This window comes from Pleurodeles waltl, chromosome 7 (assembly GCF_031143425.1).
Source record: "Pleurodeles waltl isolate 20211129_DDA chromosome 7, aPleWal1.hap1.20221129, whole genome shotgun sequence".
Lineage (NCBI taxonomy): Eukaryota > Metazoa > Chordata > Amphibia > Caudata > Salamandridae > Pleurodeles > Pleurodeles waltl.
Window position 1 is genome coordinate 447,024,306 of NC_090446.1, and position 24,402 is coordinate 447,048,707.

The window sequence follows — 24,402 nt, forward strand, 5'->3', positions numbered from 1 at the left end:
CCGATTCTGTTTGCCGCATACTTTCTGGAAAACCCAGGAAGCGTACGTTATTGCGGCGCGCCCTGCTCTCCATTTCTTCCGATCTCCTCCAGAGCATCTTCAGTTCCGCGTCCATACGCTGGATTTGTTTTTGGTTTCCTTGAGCCATTGGGGTTAAGTCGGATATTTCATCCTCGGCTGTTTTCACTCTTTCGGCTAGGTTTCGGTGATCCGCGCGCAGGAGATTCAAGTCTTCTGCAACTGCATCGATTCTATTTTCTAGAGATGATTTAGGCCCTCATTCCGTCAAACCGCCAGGGTGGAGGGCAGAGGAAGCACCGCCAACAGGCTGGCGGTGCTTCCCGGGCCATTCTGACCGCGGCGGTAAAGCCTGCGGTCAGAAAAGGGGAACCAGCGGTTTCCCGCCGGTTTACCCCTGGCCCAGGGAATCCTCCATGGCGGCGCTGCTTGCAGCGCCGCCATGGGGATTCCGACCCCCTTCCCGCCAGCCTGTTTCTGGCGTTTTACACCGCCAGAACCAGGCTGGCGGGAACGGGTGTCGTGGGGCCCCTGGTGGCCCCTGCACTGCCCATGCCACTGCCCCTAACAGGGTCCCACAAAGATTTGCAAACACTGAAAATCGCGACGGGTGCCACTGCACCCGTCACACCCCTGCAAATCCGCTGGCTCCATTCGGAGCCGGCTTCCTCTTTGCAGGGGCTTTCCCGCTGGGCCGGCGGGCGATCTTTTGGAGATCGCCCGCCGGCCGAGCGGTAAAGTTTGGAGACCGCCCGCCGGGGTCGGAATGACCCCCTTAGTGTCCAAAATCACCTGTAACACTCTCTCGAACTGTGCAGAGTGCGACGTGAGAGTGCTTTCTACTGACTGTAAGGACGGGTTGGATTGCTGGTCAATGGGTGTTGATCCATGAGTGCTACGGTCCAGGTTCTTGGTTGACTTGGCCCTGCCGGCCATTTTGGCTGTCTCAGGATTGCCTTGTTTGCAGTTATTTCGCAGATACAGGGCCGGGCGGGCCACCAATGTCAAAGCAGATATTTGGCTTCTGGGCGGAATCCAGAAATCGCTATTTAGACACTAGGATGCTCTAAGAACCCCCTGTGCACCCTTTGTAGCGTACTGTCTTTATGGGCCCGGGCAGGTGTCCACTGTATTTGGCAATGTCCCACCTCCGAAAATTATTTTTTTTGCCCTATAGGCAAAAGTGCCTCTGCTATTGTCAGAAGTCCCAAGATACCCCCTTGTTCTGAGCGGCATCCAGTGTTTTTATGAGGTCGCGCCGTGGCGGCCGGAGCCACGCGAAGAAGGAGGGGGGGGTGGGGGATGGAAGGGGGGAGTTAATAGTGGCTCCCCCCCACTTAAGCTATGCTCAGCCCAGCAGGTCATCCCCTCATCTCTTCATCCCAGCGTGATGATTCGAGCCTTTTTCCCAGGCTCTCCTTCTAGGCGAACTCCATTACGTGGGTAAACTACCCACAGTCAGCCCTGCCTGGCTGCCGGCACGAGCGTTGCTGATTTGCCCTCCTGCAGGGATCGTACGTGTTCCTCGGGCCCCGACCGGGCCCACGAGATTAATTTGCGCCGGCTCACCAAGTTTTCGACAGAAGCGCCAAGCGCTGCTCCCCAGATTCCGCGACCGCTGCCCTGCGGTCGGAAGCCCTCGCATTCCGGCCTCCAGACCGCCGAAGGGGGTCAGGTACAGGGCGGGGGGGCAACCGAAGAGTCCGGAGGCGCGTCTCCTAGCTCCGGCTCGTCCGGAGCAGTCGGCGCGGGTCCTCCTCCTCCCCCGCCGCAGCCCCGGTCGAGCGCCGCGACCCCCACTGCGGCCTCTCCACTCGAGATCGGGCGCTGGCTCTGCAGACTGCTTGCGGCCAGCACAAATTCCCCTGCAAGCCGCCTCCAAGACCACGGAGTCGACCGCCCCACACTGTCCGGGTGCAATAGGCCGGGGGGCGCCCTTCAGGATTTTAGCAGGCAGGCCCTGGACGGAGCGCTCGCTCACACGTCCATCCCGGCCGCCATCTTGGCTCCTCCCCCGACCCACAATACATCAAAATAATATCAAACCAAAACCTGCAAAACCCACTATCTCTAAGAACTATAATCCATAAAATGAATAAATAAAATTAAAAAAAAAAATAATAATCAAAATAATTAATCAGCTGGACCCCAAATAAAAAGAACCCCCCAAAAAGTATGCTAATGAAAATATAAAATATAACCCACATACATATTAGTTATATTTGAAAACCCACTAAATACAATCATTTTTACAACTTGGACAAAATAAAATCAATGAAAATCAATACCAAGTATGCATAGCGGATATAAACATTTTAAAAACACATCTTTAAAACAAAAACTAATAATAAAAAAATACATATTACGAAAAATAGTGAAATCGATATTAAATGCTATGGTATTATAGTAATTATATTTTTAGCAACAATAGTATTGACAAACAGAAAAAAACTATATATTTACCTGCACTATTATGTCCCACAATGTTTGTTGCTACCATTATATTTTCACTTAAAAGTCTGTAGACCTTCAAGATGCTTTCTTTTAGAAATGGGGTTTTCTGGTTGACTAGGGGATGCACCTAAGCCAGGCAGAACCCACCCACTGTAGTCAGGGCTGGGGAGTTACTTGACCAAGATTACCCCTGCTTCACCCCCTTGGTAGCTTGGCACGAGCCGTCAGGCCTAACCTGGAGGAAAGGTGTAAAGCGTTTGCACAACACACACAATACATGTGATGCAAAAAATACACTAAAAGGAAACACAACACCAAGTTATATAAAAATAAACTGTATTGTACACAACATCATTAGACCAAACACAACATGTCAGTAATACCCTGCTACCCAAGCAGTTGTCATAACATTACACAGTATAGTTATTCCGCAAAAAACAGCAGTAGTCACATAAAACACATAGGTTACTGATTATTCTGCAGGATAAGCAGTAGTCAGGAAAAAATTACTAAAGAAATAAACTTGTCATAAAATCATCATAAATGCCCATAAAAGGAACATTAGAAAATATATGGCAAGTCATAGAAACATCCAACATAACGTTAGGGTAACCACGTTATCGGTAGTGCACCTGCCCAAGAAAGCACATTACACAAAGGAAATGCAAGGACATCATCAATGTAAATGCCTTCTCACTGTTATCAGATGCAAGAAGCAGTAAATCGCAGCCCCATAATGGTCGGCCAAGAGCTCACGTGCTCCTCGTGTCAGGGGATCCGGCAAAAACCCTTTACTGTGACAACTTGGGGCAGGCCGGGGACCTCAGTGATCCAACCACACTTGAAGAGGCACCATGTGTTCCACAACGGGGTGTTCCACCTCCTTCACGCGGCCCTCTGTGACCCAGTTCTTCTCCTCTGCGGGGGACCTTACCTTTGGGGTTCCCATGCGAGAATATACATACTGCCTGCAGCCGCCTGCATCCTCGGGTTGCCGCAGGAAGAGAGAGTCACCCACCTCCCTCTAGCGATCCTCGCTCCTCCTGAGGACAGCTACTGGAGCTCCACCGGGCCGCCCGCATCCACGGGCTGGCCCGCTCTCCTTCCCTGCGTCTCCCTGGGTCGCAATGGTGAGAAAAGACCCAAAGTGGAAGCCTGTGGGTGCCCCACGGGCTCTCCTTGCAGAGCACTACGCCCCGGGGGCACCACTCAGAGCATGCTCGTTCCAATCTTGCAGCTCCGTGCCACGGGGCACATAGGAAAGCACAATACAACAACCTCAAAACTACAGCCTGCTGTGGCCATGACTTCACAGCACCTGGCTCCGCCAGAAGAGCGCTCCAGGTGCTATTATAAATAAATCAAGGCACTCTCAAGGCACTGAGGTAGTGAATAGAGTGCTATTCCCTGCGCTCACATGAGATGAAGGGAGGACACTATGCTCCTCTACAGGAACCTTTTGGTGCAGCACTAGCCTCGTGCTGAAAGCCAAGGGTTGCAGAGGGCAGGGGCCACAGCACCCAGCCTCTGGGGACACAAATGAAGCACAGGGCGGCAAGGCCCAACAAGAGGCCAGCTCAATGGGAATGCAGTCAGTGGCAGTTCTTCCTAGTCACCCAGCAGATCACAGGTCAGCACAACAGCGGCAGTCCAAGGCGGTTCCTGGTGAGTCCCTCCAGCAGCATTCTGTGTCCAGTTCCAGGTAGGTTTCTTGTGTATTTGTCTAGGGAAAAATCCCCATTACTTATACTCAGTTCTGCAAAGGATTTTCAATGAGGGGGAGAGGAGGTTCCAACCAGTTACAACTGGTTCTAGGAGTGTCCTCTCTCTCCTCCAGCACTGGCTCCAGACATCAGTTGGGGTAAACAAGCCCTTTGTGTGAGGCCAGGGCACCGCATTTACAGATGCAAGTGTACCCTGTCTCCCCTTCTCTCAGCCCAGGAAGACCATTAAATATGCACATGCACCTCTGTGACTCCTCCACCCTCCCTGTGTACAGGCTGTCAGAAAAGTATGCACAAAGCCCAACTCTGACTCTGCCCAGATGTGGATTTACGTCAAGCTGCAAAATTCCAGTCATAAGCACAGAAAATTGCTCACTTTCTAGAAGTGGCATTTCTATAATGGTAATAACAAATCCATCTACAGCAGTAAGCAGCATTTCTCACTTACCATTACAACCATACCAAACATGCCTACGTTACCCCTCATAAATTAGACAATACCCCCTAGACATAAGGTAGGGCATAAGGTATGGCATTTCTAATGCAATCCTATGAGAAGGCAGCACTCACAGTAGTGAGAAACCAAAAAAGGCTGTTTGTCACTACCAAGAGAGGCCATGCCACGAGGCACATGTCCTGCCTTCTACATTATAGCACCTTGCCCATAGGAATAGCTAGGGCCTACCCTAGGGGTGACCGACATGTAGTAAAAGGGGAGTTCTGGTCCTGGCAAGTAGATTTAGATGCCAGGTCTTTGTGGAAGTAAACTGCGCACGCACGCCTTGCGCTAGCAGGCCTGAGACAGGTTTGAAAGACTACTTCTGTGGATGGCGCAAGCTGTGCTGCAGGCCCACTAGTAGCATTTAATTTACAGGCCCTGGGTGTAGGGATACCATTGTACAAGGGACTTACAAGTAAATTAAATGTGCCAATCAGGTCTAAGCCAATCATACCAAGTTTACACGGGAGAGAACATGTACTTTAGCACTGATTAGCAGTGATAAAGTGACCAGAGTCATAACGTCAGCCAAAAAGGGTCAGACAAATCAGGAGGAAAAGGCAAACCGTTTGGGGAATGACCCTGTAGAAAGGGCCAGGTCCAACACTTTCATATTCCAAAATTGGTGAAAAATCAAATGTTCTTAAGGTTTCTTGTTAGAAAAGACCATTAGCAATGCAAGGTCCTTCCATTTGCTTTCTCTAAATGCCTGGTGGTAGTTATATATTCATCTACCCATACTCAGATGACCTGCTGATCAATGCCTCAGCACCTCAGAAATGTATGCTTCAGTACCAAAATACTTTCACCTTGTAACTAGACTGGGCCTTTGGATCAATTATGTTAAAATAGACATCAACCCAAAGGTTGTGCCGATCAGAATGGTGGAAAATGTGTGTCCCTCTGAGGAGAGACTATTTTCCATTTGCCTGAAATATCATAGTCTTCTGAATCACAGTGACTGCACATCTGATGTAATCATTCTGTGGTCCATGGCTTCTTGTATCTTCCAGATAACTTGTCATTGACAGACTTTCTAGCAGTGCCTCAATGATCAGTGGTGCTAATAATTCTGACAGCTGGCAAAGTAGGCTACTTCTAACTCCTTTTGAAATTGAATCGTCCCTTGATGGTGCAAGACATACAACCCTGTGAAAGATTTGTCTTTCCACCAAACGATTTCCAATCAGACAGTTGTTTAGGATGCTTCGCTGAAGGTTTTGAGAGCCCTATGATTTATCTGCCGGTACCTGGGCCACGGTGTCAAAAAGAAATGTCATACTATAACAACTGGGGTTGAGGGCAGTCCTGTATACCTTGGAGACTTTTCTGCTAAATAAAAGACAGCTTTTGCAGGTGAACAACACAACATCAGTACACTGTTTGAACAAGAAAGAAGGAGCAAGATCCAGACTACTGTATCTTGAATCATGGATAATTTGGAACTGGCTTACAGCTAAAAGACCTTAAACTCACAGCAGTCCACCTTCTGAAAGTCCACAGTACAAACGCTGATTTACTGAGATGAGGTTTTCAGGAGAATCACAAATGCACTATAAATGACGAAGTGCCATATGACGTCTGTGACACATAATTTTTTGTAATCTGGATCTGTTTACAAAAGCAGAGAACTAAAAATGCTCAGAATTCACCTGTACCACACAGGAACAGAAGGCCATTTTCTTTTGATAGACTTGTCTGAGAAGTTTCTATATTCTTTTCCTCTGATACCCCGATTCCATTGGTTATCATCAAGCTGGCATGTCCGTGTGCCAGAAAAAAGATTCATAGTAGCACCTGAGTGACCATGCCAAAAGAGATTCACCGGTTTAGTTCACTTATCAGGCCAACTGCATATTAGGCTTCCATGTAGACTAGATCTCCGCCAAAGGTTCAGTGATCAGATCATGCACTTTATATCTCCATACTTGAATTTTTGCAGCACGGCTTCTGTTCTATTACACTATGATCATTAGAACCTACCTCAAAACCTCAAAAATTTATGGACATTACAAAGAAAATCAAGCACCAATCACCAAGAGCTTCCTATGCTTTGAAATGAAAGAAATTCTACTTTTGGTGCACAGAAAAAATATTGACTGAATAAAGTGCCAGGAAGAAGCAGTACTTCTCCTGCAGGGATCTTCATGAATAGTCATGAGCACCGAGTTTCGTCACCTAACCCGTATCACGTTCTAATTTAGAAATGGCTCATTTGAGAACATTTTGCTGACTTATATTGGTGAGATTTCATTTATTTCCTTTTAAAAAAGAAGCAAATCATTTTTTTTAAACTAGAGACCAGGACGATCTTTCACCAATCTTGCTTACTAAAAGGAAAAAGAAACGATATGAAAAAAACAGGGCAATGTAGACAGAAATAATGATGCTGCACCTTTTACCGAATCTCACTCTCTCTGTATTCCATAATGCCTTATCAGTGACAGTTGACACTCCCCCACCCTCCCGAATCCTGGAATCTGGATCTTGGAGTACTGTGTATGACCTTTTTGTCTTGCTTTCCTTTGGAACCCACCTGTTCACTTTCTGTTTCACTCAGTGCCTCTTGGCACTAGGGGTGTTCTCCCACAAACTTCTATCAGGGGTAATGTAATTTTCATAAAATGCCATCAGATAATGTGAAATGCCCTTTCCGCTTATAAGGAAAATGTTGGAAGGACCCTAAAGGAGAAGCAAAACATCATGCTTCATAGACTGCAGGAAGGCAAATTCAGGCTCTACGTATCCACTTCCAGGAGATCTGAATAGTGAGGAGAATTGTCTTCTGCTGCAGTTCCATTTACTGTCTCCAAATACTGTTTTAGAGAAATATCTAAAAAGAGAAATTTTCCTGAAAAACTGTACTGCTCAATGTCAAGATCTATGATGTCAAAGATGAGTATGTTGGTAGAATACTTGCAGATCAGATCAGTAGAAAAGTTAAAATGTTTTTTTCTGTTGGTCACGAACGGTCTGGAGATCCCTATACTGTCAAGCCAGATCTAAAAATAAAAAGGGAATTTATTTCTGTTACCTTCATGGGAAACAAAGTTATCCAAGAAACAATTCAGACCCACTCTATACCTCAAGAAAGTAAATTAATAAGAAATAAAAATTTAGTATGCTGAACTTACATCAAATTTTCCCTCCAACACCAAGGAGACTGGATGTGGGCCATAGACCTACCAAACATTGTCTCATGGGCAATGAACACTTCCAGTACAAAGTCCTTGCAATCAGACTAAAGTTTGTTCCACAAACTTTCTACAAGTAGTGGTATAGTAGGCACATGTCTCAGAAAACAAAGAAAATTGTCTATCCCTTTCTGGGCAACTGACTGATCAAACTTCAACACCATAGGAAGCTCAGCGAAACCATCATGTGACACGATCCCATACTGACTGTAAGTCAACCACATGAAATCAACTTCAATCACAGTAGAATACGATTTCTATTTTTGTGGGACGGTGGACAGGTGGCAATAGTGTTTCTGTAAGAGTTCCGCCTTTTCTGCATTGTCAGTCTAGATTTTTCACCTTTTGCTTGACCCTATATTTTTTCTGGCTTTAGAACTATGTGCAGTTTAGCACTACTAAGCAGTAGTAAAGAGCCTGTTCTCGGTTGAATTGGCATATTCCTAATTAGCATATTTAACTTGCATATAATCCCATAGTATATTGTTCAAAGTGTACCCAGGGCCTAGAAGTTAAATGCCGCCAATGGACTTCAGCTCCCATTGTGCCATACACTACAATGGCAGTGCAAACATGGCTTTAGTCCTACCCTGTGTTGCCTGACTGTAGCAGTGGAAAAACAGAAATTTGAATAAACCCTTTTGATAGATTGAAGCCTCCCTTTTAAGTATTGGTCAACCATATATAGGCCTTGTAGCTCACAAGGCAGGGTGTGTGGTTTTTAAAAGTAGGGCATGTAGAAATGTAATGTTAACATGTCCTTACAATGACTAGCACCAAAAAGCTATTTTTACTGTGGCAGACCTAGCTGTCCTTTGTAGAAAACCAGAGTATGAATTAATGGCTTCAAATCCTAATATTGTATTTCAGGAATAGGACTAGCTATAAATATAATTAAATAACTATTTTTAATACTTATTAAAAATCCAACTCAATGGTGGATTGGGCTTTTTACTAAATATGAAGGAAAAGTAACTTTTAGAAAGTTGCCCTTTACTTACCTGAACTGTGATAAATTATTTAGTGTAATCCTCTGCCTCCTCCTAGCCTGTGATTAGCCTTTGAATATGTTTGAGATGCCTCAAACAATATGCTATCCTGAATGGGAAGATGTGCCGTCTCAGAGCTCTTCGGAATATGCAGGGTGGGGATTGGGGCCTTATTTTCATAACACAGTGTCAAATTCTGCTGGACAGGTCTGCAGAGCCACCTGCAGCATGAGAACAGGATTCCAAGACAATTCTTGTGTATCCAGTCTGGGTGCAGAAGAATATTAGTTTTGTCCCATCAGGCTTCTGTCTCTGGCCTTATTGTGCAAACAGTTTTGGACTCAAACTAGACTTTGGTGTTACATAAATGAGAGTACACTGGGAATACCATAGCACACTCCCCACAAACACCCTCAGCCCCCAAGTTTATTATGGTTGATGACTTGCGCTATCTTGAAACCCTTTTTCTAAGGATGTGCCCTGGAGTCATACCCACCCACCCACTAGCTCATGCGAGGCGTAGATGTGGCATCACCAGGAACTCACTTCAGAACATTCCTGGACCCGAGGAAGAACATAAAAGGACTGGACCTGCTATCTGTGACTTGGGAGGAGCCCTGAAGAGCTGGACTTGCTCACTCTAGTACTCAGGACAAAGAAGTTGAGTCCAAGGGTCATAAGGCTAAGCTCCTGTTCAAGATACTGGGAGACAAGATATAAGAGGCCCTTCTTGCAACTGCCCAGGTGACTAGTGGCAACTAGACCTGGACTGGAGTCTGCTGTTGGCCTCTGCCTGACAACCGGTGGGTCTCACCCCATAGTGGATTGGGACTTAAAAGACTAAAGTCAAAAGGTAAAATCTTTGACCAGGCCTAATCTGGTTGGTATATCTGATCCGCGCGCCATCGTGATCAGTATCAAAGTGCACCTGGTTCCAGGTTGACCATAATCTTTGACTATCATTGGCACTTTGTTCGGCTTGGTGCTATTCCTACTTAAACCTTTACAAATTCATATCTGTGTTCCCCCCCTATTAGTTATTGTCATGGTATTTTGTTGGAATTGTTATTGATTTGCATTTTGCCTTAATTACTGTTTTTGTACTGCATAAATACTTTACACATTGTGCCATAGCTCAGTTAAGGGAAACATCCTTTATTACGACGTTTTTTTTAATGAAAGTTGTGGTTAACGAAAGCGCAACAACGCTTTTTTTAACCACGACTCCATTATTTTGTGCCTTAACAACGAACATGTGGTACAAAGTAGGGAGTTGGCGAAGGAGGACAACGCAGGTGACAAGGGGTCGACTAAGGTAAGTGGGGGGTTTTAGGTTTTGGGGTGGGGTTGGGGGGGTGGGGCGTTTTTGGTTTTGGGGATGGGGTGAGGGGGTCAGGGGGTTTTAGGTTTTGGGGTGGGGTTGGGGGGGTGGGGCGTTTTTGGTTTTGGGGAGGGGGTGGAGGGTCAGGGGGTTTTAGGTTTTGGGGTGGGGTTGGGGGTTAGGGGGTTTTAGGTTTTGGGGCGGGGTTGGGGGGGTGGGGCGGTTTTCGGGAGGGGGGTCAGGGGGTTTTAGGTTTTGGGGCAGGGTTGGGGGGTGGGGCGTTTTTGGTTTTGAGGAGGGCGTGGGGGGTCAGGGGGTTTTAGGTTTTGGGGAGGGGTTGGGGGGCTGGGGTGTTTTTGGTTTTAGGGAGGGGGTGGGGGGTCAGGGGGTTTTAGGGTGGGGTTGGGGGGTGGGGCGTTTTTGGTTTTGGGGAGGGGGTGGGGGGTCAGGGGGTTTTAGGTTTTGGGGCGGGGTTGGGGGGGTGGGGCGTTTTTGGTTTTGGGGAGGGGGAGGTTAGGGGGTTTTAGGTTTTGGGGTGGGGGTGGGGCGTTTTGGGTTTTGGGGAGGGTGTGGGGGGTCAGGGGTTTTAGGTTTTGGGGCGGGGTTGGGGGGGTGGGGCATTTTTGGTTTTGGGGAGGGGGTGGGGGTCAGGGGGTTTTAGGTTTTGGGTGGGGTTGGGGGGTGGGACGTTTTTGGTTTTGGGGAGGGGGTGGGGGGTGAGGGGGTTTTAGGTTTTGGGGTGGGGTTGGGGGGTGGGGCGTTTTTGGTTTTGCGGAGGGGGTGGGGGGTCAGGGGGTTTTGGGGGTGGGGTTGGGGGGGGGTGGGGCGTTTTTGGTTTTGGGGAGGGGGTTTGGGGTCAGGGGGTTTTAGGTTTTGGGGGGGTGGGGTGTTTTTGGTTTTGGGGAGAGGGTGGGGGGTCAGGGGTTTTTTGGTTTTGGGGTGGGGTTGGGGGGTTGGGGTGAGGGATGTAGGGTGAATGGTGCCTATTAGTAATGCTTTTATCAGGAATGCCTTTACAACGAAATATCGTTGTTAAGGCATTCGTGGTAAAATCATTAGTAGTAAGAACGAGGTCGGTGTTCCGACCTCGTTGTTAAGGCACTAGTTGTTTTGAAAGTCGGTGTTCCGTCGTACAACCCTCAGTTAATTTAGTGACTATGTGGGCTTGCCCTAATGAGGTTTGTGAATATTCCTTGTGATAGGTAGTAAACCACCCCAAATACTAATCACATTTCGTGCTGTATCCTTCAGTAGAGAGTCTGTCGTCTAGCTATCTGAAGTGTCTCAAGTCTTCTAAAAATGCCATAGTTGACTGCTCATCAGATATCATCTCTACTAGGATCAGTAGCCTTTCACATTTTCCTATACTTTCCAGCAGTGAGTTGCAATTCCTGGAAGATCAATTGAATTAAGAACCAATTGTATTAGTGTTACAGCATTTTGGAAGACAGACTTCCTCTTTCTCATTTTGCATTTCTATCATGCCCCTGGTGTTGGTGATCAGAGAATCTGCTGAAGTGTTTACCTTCCATTTACTTATCTTTACCCAAACAATTTGTCACATGCCGGCCTCATAGCATGGGACACTCACTTGGATCGCCTTCAAGTACAGGGAACACATTTGAAGAAATAGATGTCTTACTAGAAAAATCTTCTGGAATTAAGAGTCCATCTGTCTTTAAAGTCATCCCTGTCAGCTTTCAAAACAAACTCCCAACTTGCACAAATGACAACAACAATGTACTATTTAAACAAAATCACAGTATTGCTTCCAGATACTACCAGTCAGAGATGAAGGAGTATAGACTAAGAAGAGATTTTTCCTCTGATACCCCGGATTCCAGCAGTAACAATCAACATGCTCCTACTAAAAAGCCAGGATAATCCTCGTATTTCCAAAGTTCCCATACGAGTGGTGATTAACTGACCTTGTACATCGATTGGGGCAGTCACACAGAAGAGTACCATGCAGATCAGAGTTCTACATTTTCAGGGGTAAGATTGTGCATCACAGCCTTTCATCATTGGACCAAGTTTCATGGCTCCAGGGTACAGAAAATATGGGCATCTGAATTTGCCACTAGCCATATGGACATTTTGAAAGACTCTAACTCAAGCAGCTCTTTATACAGAGATTCTGTACCTAGTGTATTCAGAAAGACATTGATCACTTCAGATGTCTGGAAAGATGGTACTTTCCTACCTTCTCCACTTAACGTGATCAGGACTGCACTTCTCAGCTGAGGTACTCAACTAAGGTACATCTTCTAGTTAGTACTTTTTTTCAGAAAGCCAGTGGTTAACGTTTTTCAGATGGTATTCATAAGGTTTTTCCATGTGCCAAAGGACTGCATCCACCTTTATAGTCCTATTATGGTATCCACAGAGTCCCAAGGGTCAGTATGATGCTCAGAAAGATAAGGCCTAGCTGTAGGCACCATCAAGTCTGTAAATTGCAATGTGCAGAGTTTCAATATGGGCAGGTGAGGGAAAGGGTTGGAGGAAGAGAACAGTGAGGAAATGACCTGCAACAACAAGGAGAAACATTAAAGTTGGTGTCTTGTACACCCATCCTAAACTCCATTCTTACTCTACTCATTTACTAATCACCTTGGAGTAGTGATTCATTGGATACATGCCAGCTGTAGCTGGTCTAACATAAAGCAGGGCAAAGTCCTGTGCCAGGAAAGAACATGGTTAATCACATTAGTTGATATGGACACAAATGTGGCACATATATAAGAAAACAATCAAAGAGCAAAGGGCAACAATAGTGCTAATGTTCTTGGACTTCAGGTGATTCACAGCAGTGGTTCTTTCACCCTGCTGCAAAAAGCATTGATATTGGGTTGTCTTGCAGTCAGATGAAATGACTCAAAAATGAAAAAATCCTAGCTATCATAACAGAAAGTTTCAATTTTATTGAGAAGAGAGAGGCAAGGATTGGGCTGTTCTTTCTTCACATCTGTATTAGCAGCAGCCATTAAAACATTATGTAAGCAGAATATAACATCAATTAAATTGTCAACTTCAGCTTCTTACCTGGCCCCTCTGACCCACCTGCCAATAGTAGGAGAGGAAACTGTTTTATGCTTTTAGTGAGAGCAATGAACAGCTTTTTTTCCCCTTGAGGACGGAGCTCCTCTGTCATCAATTCATAGGCTTTTATGGTTCTTACAATGCACAACTTTGGAACATCTGGAACATAAGCTAGGAGGCTGTTTTTGAATTACATTTCTTTCACCTAGAAATGTAAAAGGTCACTTCATCCAGAGTAAATACTCTACCTATTATGTCCAAAGCTCTCACATCTGAGACTCTGCGTCAAGATACCAGGCACAACAGGGTAGCTAGTTTTGCAGACATCTGTTTTCTTGACAGATTTCTTCAAGGGCCAAAATTTGAACAGGCACAAAACCTTATTGACATCACATAGTGTACTGTATCTAGGTTTAGGAGGATGAAAAACTTCAGGCTAAATCGGAGAGGGACTTCAATTTCGTTCCCCCGAGATGATTGATGTAGCGGACTGCTGCTACATTGTTCATCTAGAGGAAGTGCAACATTGGGCTTTGTCCTTGGTCCAACCTTTCACCACAAAGGAAGCGGTCATCAACTTTAGGCAATTTATGTGAAGGGATTGCTCTGCAGGAGATCATTTTCCAACTGTGGCGAACTCTCCACAGGGTGCTCCCCAACCCAAGCCCCTGATGTCTGATTCTATCACCAGATTGGGTTGGGAGCTAAAGATGACTCGCCCATCCCAGGCTTGCATGTGGGAGATCCACCCTTCCTCTTTGGCCTCCTCCGAAAGGGGAATTGATTGAGAGTACTTGAGACACCGTTGCAGATGGAAAATCTTGAGGTGTTGTAACGCTCAATAATGTAGGGGTCCTGGAAAGAAGGCCTGTATGGACGATGATAGAAGACTCACTATGCAGACGAGTTGTCGCAGAGAGATGGTGGGTCTGGCTAGAGTCCTTCTGAGTTTGTGTTTGATTTTGGAGAGTTTCTATGATGGGAGACTCAGTGTGGCCTTGACTGAATTCACAGCAAACCCCAGGACGTGCAAGGTCTGGGATATTACAAGGGAGGACTTCTCATTGACAACAAAACAGAGTGACTCCACAAGGTTGATGGTCAGTTGGAGGTGAATCAATAGTCACTTTCGACATTTATCCATAAGGAGGATATGGTCTAGGTAGACATTGAGTCTGAAATCTCAGTATCTCAAGAGTGCCACTACCGGTTTCAGTACCTTGGTGAAGCATCAGGGAGTGGATGACAGACCGAAAGGAAGGAAGTGAACTCGAAGATCTGTGACCCCCATCAGAATTGTAAGAAACTACTCTGGAAAGGGAAGACTGGAATCATGAGGTAGGCATCCTTCAGTTCCAAGTGAATCTTCCAATCATTTTTCTGCAGCAAGTCTCTTGAGAAGATGGATGCCTTCCATCTTGAAATGGCAGAAGACCGGAGACTCGTTGAATTCCCTCAGATTGATTACAGGGCATTGGCCCCATTCCCTTGTTTCCACCAGGAAGAGGTTGCTGAGAAAACCATATGGATGTAGTTCAGCTACCCCTTTCTCCTAGAGCTGAGTAATCTCTGATTCAAGAAGATCTGCTGGATTTGGGGAGAACATAAGTGGGCTCCGTCTCTGTGGTTGGAATGGCGAACCATAGATTTCTATTTGGAAACTGCTCACTGTGTAGAGAACCTAGGCATCTGATGTAAAAGCCTCCCAGTTGTCAAAAAAGTCTGACAGTCTGCCCCAAGTTTGATCCCCCATAAGGATTGCACACCAACCTTGAGGGGTGGTGAAGGTGCTATTGCCTCTGGAATTCTGTCTCGAGCCACACTGTTGGGGGTGACTTCTACTGCTGAAACGGGATGAGTCCTGCCACTGTCCTCTTTGTAGCCCAGAGCCTCTGTAGGCTTGATGGAAAACATGACAGATCGAGCCCCCTCTTCCATGACCGGCTCCAGCAAAAAACACTTGGTGCAAAGATTCTTTTGATAGAGGATTGAGCTTTATCTAGGGAAGTAAATATCTTCCCCATTCGTGGATAAAAGGATCTCCGAGGAGACCCCCTTGGGCAATGGGACCTGCCTCGGATGTTGCTAACTCTCCCAGTTTCGGATCAATTTTTATTAAGAGGGATCTGGTCCTGTCGGTGGAAATCGTAGTTAGCGTTTCCTAGAAAAAGTATGGCACAGTGAGCCCATCCTGTCAATGCCTTGGGTGAGATCAAGTTGCCAGACGCCTTGACACCTTCGGCCATGTCAAGAATCTTGGCTAGGGGCCCCAGTATGTCCAACAACATATCCTGACATGAGCACCGGGAATGTTATATCCCCTTTTTTGGACCTCTGTCAAATTAGGCCAAGAAGGTGGTCATCCTCTCATCACTGTTTGGAGTGAGGACAACTTTGCCACCTAAGGAAGGGCAAGGATACTCAGCCCGAAGGCGACTGCGGACTTCTTTGTCCAGCTGTTTCCGTAGGCGGCCCGCCACATAAGAGGCAACTTTTGGTGCTGGGGACCACTACACAGAACAAGGATGTAGTAAATTATCTGGGTCCAGCATGTCTGAATCTGGCCCCTGTGGAGGGGAAAGGAGAGGTCCCCCAAGGTGCTGGAATGAGGGGAAGCAGTGCGAGAGGTTGAGAGTCCCTGAAAGCCTTTTTGAGGCAGGCAAAAGTGCCTAAATTGACCCCAGGGTCTTCTGCGCATTTGCAGTTAGTGTCTGTTATTGCAAAGGGCTGCCCTGGAGGTATGAGGGCCACAAGCTCAGAAGATTCTTCCATCTGAGCGAAGGGTTGTTAGCATTGTATTTCCATGTGGCGAACGTTTGCCACAAGTTGTGAAACTACTTTAAGGATAGAGGCGTTCATGATGTGACAAAAAATATCAGCAAAAAGGAGGTACGTTTTTTCCTCCTCTTCAATGTATTCAGCTAGGTCCTCCACACTTATAACAGTGGACTGAATACAGGCCATGAGTGGAGCACAGCAGTAGGTATGCTGCGACAAGTACAGGAGAGTTTTAGGCTCTACCCTACGGTAATAAAATGAGCTGACACTAAGGAAAGGCCGTGGGACACTGACACTCCCTTCAATTTCAATGGAAAGTCTTATGGGGAAAAATACTGCCTGGGTTGTGTCCCTGGTTATGCTGCCAGACGTGCAGCTAGTCCTACCCACAAAGTTGAGGGAATGACAGCTCACACACAAGACGTGGCCGGTCACGCTTCACCAGATGAAAGACAGGTGAAATTGACATACCGGCCGCTGGCAGGTAGAGTTCACTGAGCGCAATGAGTAAATTAGGCGTGGGGCCCTCTAGAAGTCGGACGATTGCATGACACTAACCAGCCCTCAATGAAAATAACACAATAAGCGGCCGCAAAGGAGCGATAAACATTCCTGCCGCCCGCTGCAAGAAAAAGAATGATTATCAATGCGACGACAGTAACATAATAAAGCAGCAGCATCTAAAAGCGTCAACAGTCCTTAATAGTAAGCTACTAAGGCCTAAGTCTTAGCACACAAAACACTGTATAGAGGCATGTTAGAAATGGGGTCTTTGGTTGACACAAGCGAGACCTTGCGTTGTTTCTCCTTTCGTCGGGTCGGTGCGTTATTTCTTCTCTCTGCAGGAGAGCAATGTGTAAATCCGGTCAGCACTCTCGGGTCTGGGCAGGCCTTGCGTTGTTTGTACACGCCCAGTGGTACATGCGTCGCAAATCCTGCTGCACGATGATCCGAAAACCACGCAGCTCGGGTTGCAATCTCCCAACCTCCGTCAGCGATGCTGCACATCGTTTCTCCAGCTCCATGCGTCGATTCTTCAGTCGCATTACAGACGAGCATCGATTTTCAGCCACACAGCCGGCGGCATGTCGTTTCTTCAGCCGCAGATTGGGGTCGCGTCGATCTTTTCCCTGCACAGCGCTCTGTGCGTAGATTTCCTCGTCTTAGGCTGCCAGCTTCTCCTTTCAGGGTCCCAGGAACTGAATGGGCACCACTTCAAACAACAGGAGGCAACCTCTAAATCAAGCCCTTGGAGAGTTCTTCTCAAGATGAAAGGCACACAAAGTCCAGTCTTTGCCCTCTTACTCTGGCAGAAGCAGCAACTGCAGGATAGCTCCACAAAGCACAGTCACAGGCAGGGCAGCTCTTCTTCCTCAGCTCTTCAGCTCTTCTCCAGGCAGAGGTTCCTCTTGGTTTCCAGAAGTGTTCCAAAGTCTGTGGTTTTGGGTGCCCTTCCTATACCCAATTTCTCCTTTGAAGTAGGCCTACTTTAAAGCAAAGTCTCTCTTGAATGTGAAATCCTTTCTTGCCCAGGCCAGGCCCCAGACACTCACCAGGGGGTTGGAGACTGCATTTTGTGAGGGCAGGCACAGCCCTTTCAGGTGTAAGTGACCACTCCTCCCCTCCCTCCTAGCACAGATGGCTCATCGAGAAATGCAGACTACACCCCAGCTCCCTTTGTGTCACTGTCTAGTGTGAGGTGCAACCAGCCCAACTGTCAAACTGACCCAGACAGGGAATCTACATACAGGCAGAGTCACAAAAATAGTATAAGCAAGAAAATGATCACATTCGAAAAGTGACATTTTCAAACACACAAGCCCTCATTACAACTTCGGCGGTCTTTCACAAAGACCGCCGAAGCTGCGGGCGCCATCTGGCTCCTCATTATGACTATTCCGCTGGGCCAGCAGACGGTAACAGTGTTTCCATCCGCTGGCCCAGCAGAAAAGTCACATTAACATTGCGGCCGGCTCATAATAGAGCCGGCGGCAATGTTGATGGGCAGCGGGTGCAATACCACCCGTCGTGCATTTCACTGCCCGAAACATGGGCAGTGAAATGCGCAATGGGGCTGTGTCTAGGGGCCCCCAGGGGCACCACGAGTCCCCCTAACAACCAGCCTTTCCATGGCGGTGTTTACCGCCGTGGACAGGCTGGTGGATGTGAATTATGACCGCCAGACGGAAGCCTGGCGGTATGTTGGAGGGGCCGGCGGTATGGCCGTGGCTATTGGGCCACAGTCATAATAGCTCGCAGAACACCGCCAGCCTGTTGGCGGTGTTCCGCCAGCTTACCGCTGGCCGCCAGGGTCGTAATGAGGCCCACAATCTTAAAACCAACTTTACTAAAAGATGTCTTTTTAAATTGTGAGCTCACAGACCCCAAACTCCACATGTCCATCTGCTCCCAAAGGGAATCTACACTTTAATCAGATTTAAAGGTAGCCCCCATGTTAACCTATGAGAGGGACAGGCCTTGCAACAGTGAAAAACGAATTTAGCAATATTTCACTGTTAGGACATATAAAACACATTACTATATGTCCTACCTTAACCATACACTGCACCCTGTCCTTGGGGCTACCTAGGGCCTACATTAGGGGTGTCTGACATGTAAGAAAAGGGAAGGTTTAGGTCTGGCAAGTGGGTACAATTGCCAAGTTGAATTTACAGTTAAAACTGCACACACAGACACTGCAGTGGCAGGTCTGAGACATGATTACAGAGCTACTTGTTTGGGTGGCAAAACCAGTGCTGCAGGGCCACTAGTAGCATTTGATTCACAGGCCCTGTACACCTCTAGTGCACTGTACTAGGGACTTACTAGTAAATCAAATATGCCAATCATAGTTAAGCCAGTTACATACACATTTTGTAAAGGAGCACTTGCACTTTAGCACTGGTTAGCAGTGGTAAAGTACCCAGAGTAACAAAAACAGCAAAATCAGAGTCCATCACACATCAACAACCTGAGGAACAGAGGCAAAAAATTAAGGGAGACCACGCCAAGGATGAAAAGTCTAGCAAGGCACTTAACTGAAGGGTGCTGGAGCAGCGGAGAAGGAGGGTCTGCAGAGAGTATTAAAGTGAGTGGTAATCGTGGAGTGAATTAACCATTTTTTATGTTCTTTCCCAGTGTCTCATGAGAAATTAAGTTTTTTTTATATTAAATTCTGCTAGCATAATGTTTTAATGGTTGCTTGTAATAAAGAGGTGAAGAAACAATAGCAAAATCCTGACATAGAATTGTCTGCACTCCTAGTCTAATCTCTGGGTTAACTGTGCCACAGCCAAATGGTAAAATAAAATGTCTTTTGTCAATATGCAGACAGTGCACAAAATGTGTCTGGAGTTGTTAACATTCACATTTATATGCCTTTCTAATTATGGAATCACTCACAAACTTCCTGCCCACTGAAAACAGGGTATAATTACAGTTAGTTAAACATTGATGAACAAAGAGTGAAAAGGTAATGCACCTACTACTGAGTTGTGAAACACCTTCCTCAGTATATGCCACCAGTAGCCACTCCAAAACTCCAAAATTGACTTCTAAGTGGAGCCAGGACTTCTTAGCTGGGACTGAGTGAGACATATACCTGCGCCTCTCGAGGCGGGATCGAGCCTTGGGTGCTTTGTGAGTCCGGAGTGGTATTAAAATGTCATGGCCCTTCCCGCGGTTACATTGTTGCAGTATACTCATTAATGTAGAGATAATCAAACTATTGATGTATGAGATGGCCAAAGAGGACCCAAGTCAGGTGTACAATTAAATGAAAAAGTTTTGATGCCTCCATCATGGGACAACGTTCCCTGGGCGCACTACTGGAAGTCCCCAAATAGGAAGGTGGCCATTTTCTCCAGCACCTGTACCCACTTGAACAGACCAACGAGCGATATAAAGCGCGTGGGGCACTTCACAGCGTGGGACACGCTAGCAATTTTGACAAAGGACTACATATCCCAGACTGCTTTGTGGCCCCAGGAGGCGGGCATTTCCTTCAACACCTGTACCCACTTGACCAGACCAACTAGCGCTATAAAGTGCGTGGGGGCACTTCGCAGTGTGAGATGCGTCTGGGCAAAGCCCCACCCCATCCACGCTGGTCGGAGTCCAGAGAAGGTTGGGATGGGCCCCTTTCGACCTTGACCAATTCACTTACCCTGACATAAATGATGAATGTTGATACAGCTGAGCAAAACTGCAGCCGTCCACAAAATAGTGCTGCTAGCGAGGGTGTGGGAGAAAATAAATTCAGGAAGGAAAATCCTCCCCACCAGAACTCAGAATATGAGAGTTTTGATATACAGGGGCAAAATTCTATTTTGCAGCATGTGGGGGCTGAAGGGTCCCCCACACAGCACTGGCAGTCACTTTTTTTTGGAACGTAGCAGGTATTGGGGCAAAATACCACAACAATGATAGGCTTGCTTTGATAGAAAGCAAGCAGGTGGCTTGCCTCCAAGAAACATGGCCCAATAGAGCAAGCCATATCAATGGGTTTCAGTCAGTCACGACCCTGGCAACACGAAAACCTATCGCGCGCAGCAGTGGGGGATTGATGATGCTGATTAACATCGCCTCAGGCACCAAGGCAACTAAATGCAGAACTGACTCTTTTTACTATCAATTAGTGTTGCTGTTTATGAAGGTTATCTCGTTATGCTCTTGGTTAATTTTTACCACAACAATTTCGTGAGATCTAACGTTGAGATTTACAAGCCCTAGGGAAGGCCATTGAGGAAATGGTATGTTGCTTGAATAAGGATTTTATCATTATATAGGGTGGGAATTTTAATGTCTCCCTTTTCTCCATAGGGGACAATAGGATCTGTGGATTATACGATAAAGATGATTGCAATTGTTTCCACTTTACCCATAATCCCTGTGGGGAGAAGCAAAATAACCTCATGAGGACTCATGATTTAGTATTGGCAAGTGGCATCTCACCGACCTTTACTCCCCCAGATATCACCTTTATTGGGGGGTGGGGGGGCTGTAATTGATCACGTAATGATGTCAAGGTCCCAGCAGGACAAACTGGGTGCTTTTCAGGTTGTGCCGAGTGGCCTCAGCGATAATAATCTGCTCGTCCTATTATTCCAATGTGGTTTCAAGAAGAGACGTTTGCGGAAAATGGGAGGCCCTGTGGAATACCTTAGAAATAAAGGTGTGTTATGCAAATGGCAAAAAGTGGACACAGAAACTCTCCTAAGTAGGGTTGTGGGCAAAAATGTGGTCACCTTTGAAACCTGCCTAAACACCGAGCTACACCTTCCCCAGGTCCTGGGAGCTTTTGCAGACATCTGCATGGCAGTTAGGACATAGCTAACTCTTCCAACTCAATCTGCCAAAACCAAACGTGTAAAGTGGTTTGATAAATCAACCACTCACGCCCATTCCAATCTCATACAGGCATTAAAATTAACACAAAAAAAACAAATCAGAAGTCACAAGATGCAGGGATCACTATAAGAAGGCAGTTTCAGCCAGGAAGAAAGTGATTGGAGAAGAAGCATGGGAGAAATTGTGGAATGCCGGAAAGTTGTCACTACCCCCTGTTTTTTTAGCTCTGATACAAACAACGACGTTGAGGTAAACATCCCAGAGCAAAGCTGGGTCAGTCATTTCACAAAGTTGTATGAAGGTCGTTCGGATGACTGTGAAGTGACTGTTGTAAATGGCCCTGCAACGTTTGGCATTGAGGAACTGGATATACACCTGAACGATCTCATACTGGCAATTAATGGCTCATTGCCAGATAAGGCTCCATGGCCAGATGGCATCCTAGCTGATCTCTTTAAGTATAACATTGATCTTTGGGCACCAATTTTGGTAAACGTTTTTAGAGCTGCGTCAACCTCTGTTCTTCCTCCATCATGGTCTAGTGCCATTATTGTCCCAATTTTCAAAAAAGGAGACCAGATTGACTCTGCTTGTTATTGTCCAATCTCTCTGGTTTGACGCCACTGCAAAGATATTTGATAGAATCCTCCTGGACCATTTGGAAGCCTGGGCTCTTGACAATAACATCACCTCTGAGTCACAGTTTGGCTTCAGGCAACGGTGCGGACAGTTGACCAATATTTGAACCTCCACTTAATTAGATAAAAGTATGTGGGAATTTAGCAAGGGTGTCTTTATTTGGCACTTGTGAATCTAACAGCAGCTTTTGACAATGTGGACAGAAGGAAATTATGAGCAATGTTATCTAATAAAGGTGCAAATCCAAGGATAGTGTCCCTGCAGGTCAGGAGGGACAATTCAGTATTTATGATTTTTATCGAAAGTCCTCTGAAGGAGACCTAGATTACATCTATGTAACTATTCTGGTCTGTACTGTGTCTTTTTGTCCTGTGATATGTTTCTTTTTATTCTCACAGAGTACAGGCTGCCTGTTGAACCTAGCTGGGGGAGTTTACAGCACAGATGTTACCTCAGTAGGACCTTCTGGCCCCCTCATTGCTGTCACCTCCCGCTCCAATGTATACCTGCTGCAGAGGCCTAACAAGTGATTTATATTTTGACTGGTGAGATGTTCTAAGTTGTCATTTGGATTGGTTACGCTGCACTTGCAAGGGTTGGCTTGCTTGTAAATTGGGTTAGACTCCGAACCGGTGCATGGTATGTTAAGTGACACGGCACCCATCATGTCCCAAGCCAAGATAAGATATGCTGCTTCTGTTTGCACTATGATACTGTCTCAGAATTTTGCATGCATCGTTTGCATGGCTCTCTGCAGCTTGTAAGTCCAATTTTAGGCAGGGAACTATATTGCTTTACATCCACTGAAAAATTAAAGTTAAGTGGGTTTCATTCATAGCACTTCCCTTGATCACAGATTGCATGCGGTAGTGGAAGTGCTCTGGTATAATTGTGGTGCATCAGTAGGTCAATCCATTCTTGGAATGAGCAAAAGTGACTAGTATGCCTTATTTGAAGCTCTTGGTTACAGTGAACGCAATGTGCTCAAAAAGCTGTGATGTGCTGAGGATATTACATATATTCCTACCTTATATTGAAGATTGAATATGTATGTGTATAAAAGTACACAAGCACTGAGTACAGGTGTAGAAACAGCGAGGGCCTGTCTTACAATTTTGTAACAGCACAAAGGAGACCTCCAGAAGCGGCAATACGCATGGCTTCAGAGTACAGGGGGAAATGTCTCTCTCTATATTGTGCATATATCACATCCATTTTTGTTGTGTTTTTTGTGACTTGCACTCCTGTTCTTCTTATAGAAAGTAAAACTTTTGGCAGAAAGAAGACTTCCTTGTGGTGGCTCCTATGAAAAGAATGCTCCTGGTGGACTCTCATCGAGGCTCAGCATCTGCCATTTTTGGTTGAAAGAAACAAGTGGAGCATGTTTTTGTAATTTGTTATTGAAGTTAATGGTTTATATTTGGCAATGAAGTGGATTGGGTGTCAGGAAAGATAGCTTATGTGCCAAGTGTTGAATTTAATAAAGTTGCTCATGAAAACAGTGAAGTGGAACTTCGTTCAACCTCACAATCAAGGATTCCCCTTAAATAAAAACACGCATCTTCTAAATTCAAGGGTGCTTCTTCCAGAATCCAGATTTTGTTAAAAAAAAGACAAGGACTTGAAGTAAATTATATGGTAGAGTAGAAATTAAGCGGACCTGGGACACTAGGAGACCTTATTTATAAACCTTCTTTTTTTCCCTTTTTCAGTTTTTTTACATGTAAGTATAGACAGAGGACAATCTGTATCCAAATCTGTATTTATTTATATATAAAAATGGAAACCATGTTTGATTTTTACTCCCATGCTGTAAATACGTTTCAAGGTCAGTGGCTTTTGAATTGACAAAATTGACTGTAAAAACACCAAGGGATGCCAAAATGTTTAGCTTGCCAAAGTAATCAGTCCACTATGAACACCCCATCACTCCAAGAACGAGACATGCTTTATTTCTGGGTTTGTAAATTATGGTCAATTGAAAGCCTTATGATTAATTGTAATAAGAAATCTTTCCATTTGTTGCCTGTTTTAGATCATATTTGCGAAATTATAGATCAGACGTTGCACAGAGGATTAACTAGTGTATTATTGACAAATTAATTTTTTAAATACCGTCTTATTCTGAGGAGCGCATTGGTAGGGTGAAGGCTAAAACGTAACAAAACAAGTTGTGAAACTGGCCAAGTAATAGGGGGGCAGTGGAGAACACTGGAAGTGATGTAGGGCTGGGCAGAGCAGATTACAGCTAAATTGCCTTTTGATGCACCTAGAACGATAGGCGCCAACTTCTGTGCAGCTCAGAGGCTTCGGTCCCACCAACATTTTAGCTGGGGGATTGGTGGGACATTTTTGCAGATGCAGAGTGTAAGCCAAAGTAATAGAGCAAAGAGTTCAC

The 24,402-nt window shown here is 45.9% G+C and overlaps 1 protein-coding gene across 4 annotated transcripts in view; it reads left to right on the forward strand.

Moving 5' to 3' along the window:
• Positions 1-23,573, forward strand: part of LOC138304161 (uncharacterized) — a 168,401-nt gene extending 144,828 nt beyond the window's left edge. For all 4 annotated transcript variants that reach the window (XM_069243979.1, XM_069243982.1, XM_069243981.1 and 1 more), the window contains 2 exons: positions 22,403-22,549; positions 23,264-23,573. In XM_069243979.1, coding sequence (XP_069100080.1) covers positions 22,403-22,534 — 132 coding nt within the window. In that variant the 3' untranslated portion in view covers positions 22,535-22,549; positions 23,264-23,573. The remainder of the gene's footprint in view (positions 1-22,402; positions 22,550-23,263) is intronic.
• The last annotated feature ends 829 nt before the right edge of the window (positions 23,574-24,402 follow it).